Genomic DNA, 9,960 nt, shown 5'->3' with positions numbered 1-9,960 from the left:
TGTTTTGTTCTGTTATCGCAGCAAAGCACGGATTAACTCAAAACTACTTTCTTTGCTCCTGTGCTTAAGACTCACTTTCTGGGAAACGCAGAGGAGACTCTGTGGGGGTGCTGCAAGCGTGACCCAGGCGCCCCGACACTGGCTGGCTGGCCGGCTCCCAGGCAAGACCGAGTTGTTGCAGGAAGCTCTAGGGGCTATTTGTTGTGGTTTCCTGGAGGTGGAAGGAGCTTCTCGTCACAGCCTTTGGCCTCGCTAGCGCCGCGCTGCCAACTTCGAAGCCTGCGCCTCGCCTTTCGCTGCATCAGCAGTTGCAAATCTTTCTGGCTTAGGCACAGTCTCTCCGAGAGGCGCTTTTTCTCCGGTCCCCCCCCCCCCCACCGGTCACCACCACGTCAGGCTTCGTGTCTGATCACAGGCTTGACTGAGGTTCCAGGGTTATCGTCCACGTCTCCAGCTTCTGCTTAAGGTCCACCGCGTGGGGCACACGGATTTGCAGTCTTACTGGCCGGTGGCCAAACAAGAGCTTATTTCAACCCAAATAACCTTTGCTGCACTCTGCCACCTAACTTCGAGCTTTTCCAGCTTTTGCAGCTCTTGGTTCCCCCCCTTGCCCTCCTGCCCAGGGTGTGTGAGCCGAGTTTCCAGCTAACTCGGAGGGAGTTTCCTCCCAGCGCCGCGGGGGACTGCAGAGCCGGCGGCGCGCCCAGCGCCCAAGGGCCCCTCCTCTGTCGGGGAGACCCAAGCAGAGGTGACTTTAAAGGTGCCTTGCTCTCCTGAGTGTTTCACAGACGTGCAGCCACGTGCAAACAGCTATATTTTATATGTTTTAAAGTGCTAAAGGTGGGAAATGAGGGAGCCAAATTAATGAAACGTGGTTCTCCACCAAACCTACCTAAATCCCCTCTGCACGACAGCTCCGTGTGCTCATGCAGTTCTTAACCGAAGCCTAGAAAAATCAAACAGCGCGCAAAGGTGGCAGATTCCACCCCAGGCTTCAGAAATCCGCGAAGCAGTGAAAAGAGTGGCTGAAGAAAGCCACAGGTTCCCTAAGTCGCTGAATCCAAGCCCTAGAAGAAGCAAGTGGTTTTCTCCTTTGCACGCGCCTGGAGACGAAATTTAAAAAGGAAAGGCTGCCTGCAGCTTGGTAAAATTCCTCTGTGCCTTCCTCCGCTTCGCATCCTTCCAACAGTTCTCCTCATCTTGCCCTGCTCCCCTAAGATAGCAGGAAAATAGTTTTCCTGGCACACCCCGCACCGGCAACCACACACACTTTTGCTCCATCCTGGTCAACGCCCCCACCTAGTGGTTTCGGCTCGCCTGCCTGCCTTGCTTTCCTCTGCCGCGATTTCCAAGAGTGCTGCAGTTAAAAAAAAAAAAAAAAAAGGAAGAAGAAGTAGAAAAGAAGTCTATTTAGGCGCCTGATGTGGGTGGGTGGGATTGGAGGATGGGCAGGACCCCTTAATATGTGGTGCAAATGAGGCTTAACGTTAGCAGGAGCTTTGCTGGGCCCTGGAACTGGAAGAGAGAGGAAGGAGGTTTTGCTTTTCTCCCCAGAGTGTCTTTGCAGACCCAGACCAGTTCCAGAGGACGTTTTATTTTTGAGACCTGCCACCTGAAGGAGTACTCTCACTCTCAATGCAAGAATGTGCTCTTTTCTTCATAATACGTAAAGTTGTAAGAATGTATGCTAATTACCGACTTGTTTATGTGGTTATTGTCTATCTGCCCTTCTGTAAGCTGCTTGAAAACTGGGTCTGTGTATATATATCCCATTAGACCCTGATGTCTAGAATTCCCAGCACAGATTAAGCACTCTATTTTTGCTTGCCTACCTGGTTTAGGGAGGAGGAAAATAAGAGAACTCGGGTTAGGGTTGTGTCACCTTGGGTGAAAAGCCCTTCCTCATATGACCTCAATTATTCTCCTAAACAAAATGGATTGGCGAGATAATCTTGGTCCCTAGATTGAATCATTCTCTTTAAAATATGCTTACACTTAAGCTGATAAATTCACTTATGATAATAGAGGTCATTGAATGCATTACACCTGCCAAACATTGAGCTAGGTGCTAGAAACTCCTAGTTGAGATCTCTTGGTTCTTGGGGCTAAAAGTACATTGCCCTTTCCTGGTGCTTTTCTTTAAACTTTCTCTGACTTGTACTTCTACTCCACATTTGTTTCTGCTAATGGAGGAGGAAGGAGGAGGAAGAGAATGGAGAAGTTGGAGGAGGAAGTAAGCAGCAGGGACCTCAGAGGTCCTGGGACCTGGGAGCTGGCATTGCTCCATACCGCATATGGCTGATAACCTGATGTATTTGTTGACAGCAAAGAAGACACACTGGTGGTGATGGTCCAAAAGCCTGTTTCTTCTTTTCTTTCTTTTCTTCTTTTTCTTTCTTTTTCTTTTTCTTTCTTTTCTTTCTCTTTCCCTTCCTTCCTTCCTTCCTTCCTTCCTTCCTTCCTTCCTTCCTTCCTTCCTTCCTTCCTTTTTTTCTCTTTTCTTTTGAATTTTGTTGACCTCCTTTCTAGGCAAGCTGGGGGAGGGAAGGTGCTTACAGTGAACTGTTTTCCAGTGGCACTTAACTGCTGAGCAGCTGGAGAGGGAGGATGGAATGGAAGGTTTAGTTTCACATAGGGTAGGCTTCGGCTTGGCTTGTGATACTTTTACATTTTTGTAGACAGCTTTTTTTTTTTTTCTTCCCCTGTTGGCCCATAAAGGGGAGGCATTGAATGGAAAGCACAGATTTCTAAAACCAGATACGAAAAATTAGTTTGTATTGCATCAGAGTTAAGTATGACTTGATACCCGAAGTTTAAAATGCACTATTGGCCATTTCCTTCTAAGGCGATATAATTACTGGCGCCTCCTTCTAACCTGGGTGTGGTCCGTAGGGCTGGATAAAATTCCTGAGTGGAGAGGTCAGAGCCTGGAGCTGGCTCCGCCTAGCACTGGTCTGCTGGGGTGGGGGGTGGTAAATCGAAGCCCAGGAAGGTAACGCGGGGAGTGAGCCCCTGCCCGCGGCCGAGGGCGTGGATCTAACTGGAGGGCCGCGGTGCAAGCTCCGAAGAGGACGGAGACAAGGACAGGACGCTCTCATTCCCGATCCTGGCCAGAACTGCGGCGCCTGGGTGTCAGGATTGGGGGGTGGGGGTGGGGGTGGGGGTGGGGTCAGGGGATGGGTACTGGGGAGAGAGGGCGGTAGGACCCGGCGGGAAGCTTCCTCGGCCGGGGAGGGAACCGAGCGGGAGGAAAGGAGGGAGAGAGAGAGAAAAGGGGAAGGTGATGGGGAGCGGGCGTCCGCACTTGCCGAGCCGCACGAGTTGCACGGCTCGGGCGGACCGGACCCGGACTCTATAAAAGGAGCCCATCTGCTCTGCCGCTCACACGCTCCTCCCGGGGGGGCGCACGCAGCGTTGCTCCAGCTCCCCGAGACACCTGCCCCTCACCCGCGTGCCGCGCCAGGTCCCCCAGACCCGTGCGCCCAGCAGCATGGCTCCGAGCGGTGCCTGGGGGACCGAGGTGGAGGCGGCGGGGGCGGCGCGTTGCGAGCAGCCGCAGCCCCTATCCCCGAATCCCCCCTCTTGCGGCCCCGTCTCGGCGGGGCAGCTAGCCGGAGTGGCCAGCGCGTGAAAAGGAGGGAGAGCAGAGCTGAGGCGCGGCGCGGCGCGGCGCAGCGCGGCTCCCAGACTTCACCCCACCCAGCCCCGGCGGCGCGAAGCCGCCGCAGGAGACTGCCCCGGTCCGGGGAGGGGGGCGGGAATGCGAGACCGGGACTCCCCGAAGGCCTGCCAGCTTCGGTCTCGACAGCTAGCAAACTCGTGCGGGCCGATTCTGCAGATCCGGGAGCGCCGGGTTAGGAGGCTCAGCCCCGAGCAGTTGGGGTAAGAGACCCCACCTGGCTTGATGCTCTCCCCTCAAACAATGCAGCGGCCTCGGCCGCGAGACGCCTAGGTGCGGTTCGGAGCGGAACGGAGCGGAGCGGGGCTTCGGGGGGCCAGTCCTTAGCAACCCCGGGCTAAGACGGGGCGTGGAGAGCAGCGGGCAGGGGCGCGGCGGCAGCGCCGGGCGCTCGGGAAGTGCAGGGGACGCGCTCGCCTGCCGGGGCTGCCGCGCCCTTGACCTCCCTGGGTTCGGCAGGGAGTCGGGGTGGGAGGCTCACTGAGGAGCCCACGGGACTGACTGGCAACCGGGAAACCAGACTGTGGCATCTCCGCGGGCCTTCCGCCCTTTCCCTCGTTTGCTCCATGCCCCGGGGCTGCGCTCCGGAGCCCTGGCGAGGAGAGACATGGAAGAAGCCGGCACTCCGTGCGCCCCGCCGCCGCCCGCGGGCTCCCAGACCGGGGCTCCTCCAGCCAACCTGTCTTCTGCTCCGCACAACTGCAGCGCCGAGGGCTACATCTACCAGGACGCCGTCGCGCTGCCCTGGAAAGTGCTCCTGGTCATTCTGCTGGCACTCATCACCCTGGCCACCACGCTCTCCAACGCCTTTGTGATCGCCACGGTGTACCGGACCCGGAAGCTGCACACCCCAGCCAACTACCTGATCGCCTCCCTGGCGGTCACCGACCTGCTCGTATCCATCCTGGTGATGCCCATCAGCACCATGTACACGGTCACCGGCCGCTGGACGCTGGGCCAGGTGGTCTGCGACTTGTGGCTGTCGTCGGACATCACCTGTTGCACGGCTTCCATCCTGCACCTCTGCGTCATCGCCCTGGACCGCTACTGGGCCATCACGGACGCCGTGGAGTACTCCGCCAAAAGGACTCCCACGAGGGCCGCGGTCATGATCGCGCTCGTGTGGGTCTTCTCCATCTCCATCTCGCTGCCGCCCTTCTTCTGGCGTCAAGCCAAAGCCGAGGAGGAGGTGTCGGACTGCATGGTGAACACCGACCACATCCTCTACACCGTGTACTCCACGGTGGGCGCTTTCTACTTCCCCACCCTGCTCCTCATCGCCCTCTACGGCCGCATCTATGTGGAAGCCCGCTCCCGGATTCTGAAACAGACGCCCAGCAGGACCGGCAAGCGCCTGACCCGAGCCCAGCTGCTAACCGACTCCCCCGGGTCCACGTCCTCGGTCACCTCCGTTAACTCGCGGGCTCCCGACGTGCCCAGCGACTCCGGGTCCCCTGTGTACGTGAACCAAGTCAAAGTGCGGGTCTCCGACGCCCTGCTGGAGAAGAAGAAACTCATGGCCGCTAGGGAGCGCAAAGCCACTAAGACCCTGGGAATCATTCTGGGAGCCTTTATCGTGTGCTGGCTGCCCTTCTTCATCATCTCCCTGGTGATGCCTATTTGCAAGGATGCCTGCTGGTTCCACCTGGCCATCTTTGACTTCTTCACGTGGCTGGGCTATCTCAACTCCCTTATCAACCCCATCATCTATACCATGTCCAATGAGGACTTCAAACACGCATTCCATAAACTGATACGCTTTAAGTGCACAAGCTGACTTGTCAGTTGCAATGGGGTAGCCTGAGCGACCTTTGGGGACCATGCTGGGTCTGGTTCCACAGGTAGGTCGACTCTTCTTTCACTGTTACTGGGTCAGATTGAGGCTCTGTCTTCTGGGCAGTGGATCTGGGCAGTGGATCCTGAGAAGCCAGGGGAGCCCTGAGCGCGCTCCGAGAGGAGAACTGTTCCAACTGCAGATAGAGCTTCCCTGCCGAGGAGGAGGCTTGCTTTCTGCCCTCAAACCCCAGGTCCGGCGCTCACCCCCGTGGCAGCCAGTCACAAGGGAGGGTTGTAACTTTTCAAAAATCCGCCATGGAAGGGGGATCCCTGCCCTGCTTTGGTATCACGGATCATGCCCTCTAGAACCCGTGGTCCCTGTAGCTGTCTGAAGCCTGAGACAGATCTACACACAGCCTGGCAGTACTTGAACTAGACGCGTGATACCCTGTGTTTGGGGGAGAACTTTGGGTTACAGCTTCACTTGAGAAGAGTTACTGTGGCGTCCTTCAGTCTCCAGTTGGTTTATTTAAACTTGGTTGGTTGGAGAAACTTGTGGATTTGGTGCTTCAAACCTTAAGTGTGGCTTGGATGGTGCAGAGAAACCTGGAAGAGTAAACAGCAAAATTCTGATGTCGAGATCTCTATTTTTATTATAATTGAAACTATATGGGGTGGGGGGTGGGTGGGAACGGGAGATGGGGGAGCATTAAACTGAGAACCCACACCTATGGTTGTTTGTTTTCTGCAGATTTGTAATTTTTTTAATTCTTATTTAGTGATCGTCAAACCACGTTTTTAACAACTCAGACAAAATATTATGTGTGCTAGTGCCAAAGTCTGCAGATTGCTTTATTTTTCCTCCTAATTACATGTACCTGTTCTTTTACACATTTAAATCCTCATAAATGAAGGATATGATGGGTGACTCAGCCCAAGCTGCTGATATATTTCTTATTAACGCAGTCAATTACACTGATGAGTATATACTGCTCCTTAACAAGGAAAGTATCCTTATTCCTTCTCCAATTCAGTGGGATGTAAAGGAGACTGATAAAATAGAAATGGTTCTTCTATAATTAAGGAATGGGGGTGATAGGAGGATGTATATTTTGACTTGTAAAAAAATCTTAAATGCATGAGACTTTTTTCTGATAGTCATTTGCACTCCTTCCCATCTGTAATTCCTATGTGTGCTAACATATAAAGTAACTGAGAGAACCAGCTCCTTTTTCCAAACATCTTCAAAATACATCAAGAACCCCCCAAAAAAAAAAACAATATTGAAGAAAAAAAAAACTTGTTTATTTCCCCTTGCTATTGAAGTTTGGGTGGGAACAAAAATTATTAGAAAATGTCATGCAAGGACTTTATAAAAGCTCAGAGAAGCTAAAATTGAGCCTGTTTTTCCTGTAACTCATGGAACCAAACCTGACTTAACCAGGCAATCAGGGAACTGACAAGCTATTGAACCTTGGAAGTTCGTCACTGATCTGATACCTCAATGAATATAATAGCAGTAATAGTTTATATTTATCTGCCTTTAAAATTTTCAGTAATACTTAGTCATTATCTCAAATTAACTCTGAGGACTCTCCAACACAGGGAAAGATCACACAACAAAAGATGAGAAATACATTATCTAAATAAAAAGGAGTAGCCCTGAAGGATCATCTGCACAGAAAAAAGGAGAAAAAAATAAAATAGAATTTGAATGTGGAGCATTTAATATGCCAAAGAAGATTCACACTCCATTCTTCAGAGAGCTTTCTGCAGTTTGATACCTTTTGTCTGCAGAAGCAAGTTGTCTTTGTAAAATGGATTCACTCCCTGCTTGAAGCTCCCCAGACCAGACTGTCAGACAATAGATGCATTGAGCTCAAGTAGGCTGCTGCTTTCTTACTGTGCAGACCTTCACTCTGGGGTAATGACTCTTGAAAATATACTATTCAAAAGTTCACGCATAAACTAAGTAAAAAAGGGAATGAATTTTGATCAACATTTACACTTGTCACCGAAGTAAAATAAAATTTTAGGCATCAGACAATCCCTATATTTCTGTTATATCCCCAGGGTTTTTGTTTGTGACATTTCTCCTATGGAGAAATCTAACTTACTATGGATAGGAATGTGCCTACAGCACGGTATTTGTTTATATGTCACCAATATGTTTGTCTTTTGTCTATGCAGCTGTGTTTTCTTTGGGCCTAAGAAACAATTTAGTCAACCTCTAGGAGCCTGAGGGGGGAAAATTAATTGAAATAGTCACTTACAAATGAAGTCTTTATAGGGCACCTACAATGATTGTGTCCTCACACAAAACATGGTCAATTTAGTCACATGGTTGTTTGTCATTTGTAGATTACCCACTTGCGGTTTTGCTTTATTATTTGGCTGAATTGACTGAATTTGAGGCATATTGTGCGAAGTAGAAGCTTGCAAACCCTTGTAGTTCTAAGAGATCTAGAATCATCATACAGCATTGCACATGATAATGCAAAGTGTACTCATCCCAAGGGTATGTAGTTAAGACTGTTAAGTTCCTCGTCAGTTACTGCTGCATCTAGCATAGTTCGTTTCATAAACTAGACATATGGCTTTTTCGCAGAACATAAAAATGGGAGATGGAAATGTTTAACTTACATAGAAATGAAAATACATTTTCATTGGCTGTGGTAACAAATGACATTTGCCATATTGTTGAATTGCACAAAATTTCACACAAATATATGAATATACTCATTCAAAAATACCAATATTGTCTTGTGTTTCTAGAAATTTTAGAGTTTCCTTTTTACAAATGGACACGGCACCCATGAATGAATGGTTATTGAGTTCAACAAATTTCCTACAGAATAATATTCTTCACTTTTCTTCTCTATTACCTTAGTTTTATCTTCTTTAACCAGGAAGCCCTGGGAGGACTATAATTCACTCAAGCAGTAAAATCTCAGATTATGTGTACTTGATGGAGTTGCTGTGACTGAAAATTGCCTTTGGTGTTCCACCTTTCAACAAATGTGTAATTGGAAATGAAATTTAGGAAAATAATGAAATAAAGTCCTTTTCGTGTTAAAAAAAAAAAAGAGTGGATGGTGATTCTATTATTATGGAAAGATTGGTTCTTTGGATTCTGGGTTGCAGTTAGGACTTTGAACCTTCAAAAGAGAATAATTGATGAGAAACAATAGTGTGGTAGACTGGCAAGTACTGTCACACTGGGAGGATTTAGTTTGTAGGAAGCATTTAAAAGGAATGAGGCAGATCATGCTCTCCCATTCTGCAAAGAAGGTAAAGATCACCATCACAAGAGTTCTCCAGATCCCTGTCTTTAGGGAGAACGTTTAGTCTCTAGGCTAGGTAGTGAGATTCCAAGGTACTCCATGGTACTTGAAACACAGAAACAGGAACCGAGGAAGCAGGACTAGAAGCAGGCTTGGGGAAACGTAAGAGGAGGAGACTGACCTCTTGGATGGAACACCAGAGGAACAGACGGAAAAACAGCTTTGGAATCAGAAAGTCTTAGGTTTGAATTGCAAATAGAGCATGTTATAGCTGTGTGGCTTTCCTCAAATGCAGCCTACTTGCAATTTGTTGCATGCACCAATGCATGTAAAGCACCTATGAAACTACCTGACACTTTTTTGGCACTCAGCACAAAAAAAAAAGTATTTTTTTTTCAGTAGCCATCATTTCCTCGGTAGCCATCATTTCCCCACTGCCTCCCTTGTGGTTGGTTGGATGGCACCTGTAGCATAGAGAAAGTGAGGGCTATTTGATAGAGGTTGAACTGGGGAGGAAGCTAGCCTGAATGGGAGAAACCTGGCTAGACTAGAAGTGACTGAAGTTAAGAGTCTTCACACTTACCACTTCAGCTGGTGAAAAATAGAAAAATAGCTCAGAGGCCAAAACATGAGAGATGGTTTGCAGTGGCCCTAACAGCCAGAAGAAATTGCCCAATATTTCATGTCCGATAGCATCCTCTTACTCACTTTTAAAGTCTTCTTCCTCTTCTATGTCTGTAGAGATTTTTCCCAGAGTCCAGAGCCCCCCGCCACATCTACATCTTTTCCCTCAATGTTTCATTTCCTACTTTTCTGCTTTTCTCTTATCCCTGAAAACTCAGAAACCATGATAACCACCAATAATAACGTGTGGATCTATTATGGTTCTTATTTCAGCTCTGGAGGGCAGATTTGGCAGCCTAGGGTTTTTGCATACATAAAAAAAATTGTTGATTCGAATGAATGCATAATTTGGGGGAGGGGGCAAAAGCTTTTAACTGGGGGATCTACTGGTCCAAGGGCAGAGGCTAGTGGAGAAGTGAGTGGGAGGTGAAGCTTCTGCACCCTTCATCAATGTCCGTCCTTGAACAGTCCAGCAGGGGGCAGAGTGCCGCTGAGTTGTTTCCAGAATTCAGGTGTTCACCTTTTGACAATGTCTAACTCCTTCCTGGACACTGCAGATGGTATTGACTTCTCTAGGCTCAGGGAAATGAAGACGCA

At 49.4% G+C, this 9,960-nt stretch overlaps 1 protein-coding gene across 1 annotated transcript; it reads left to right on the top strand.

Moving 5' to 3' along the window:
- The first annotated feature begins 4,156 nt into the window (after positions 1 to 4,156).
- HTR1B (5-hydroxytryptamine receptor 1B) lies at positions 4,157 to 6,096 on the top strand. Its single transcript, XM_055330261.1, has one exon. The coding sequence runs from the start codon at positions 4,287 to 4,289 to the stop codon at positions 5,454 to 5,456; it is 1,170 nt and encodes a 389-aa protein (XP_055186236.1). The 5' UTR covers positions 4,157 to 4,286; the 3' UTR covers positions 5,457 to 6,096.
- Positions 6,097 to 9,960: the final 3,864 nt, after the last annotated feature.

This window comes from Nyctereutes procyonoides, unplaced genomic scaffold (assembly GCF_905146905.1).
Source record: "Nyctereutes procyonoides isolate TBG_1078 unplaced genomic scaffold, NYPRO_anot_genome, whole genome shotgun sequence".
Taxonomy (NCBI): Eukaryota; Metazoa; Chordata; class Mammalia; order Carnivora; family Canidae; genus Nyctereutes; species Nyctereutes procyonoides.
This window is presented reverse-complemented; position numbering and strand designations above follow the sequence as displayed.

Excerpts from the sequence above, each read along its gene's own strand:
- HTR1B (XM_055330261.1), top strand. The coding sequence starts at position 4,287 with ATGGAAGAAGCCGGCACTCCGTGCGCCCCGCCGCCGCCCGCGGGCTCC.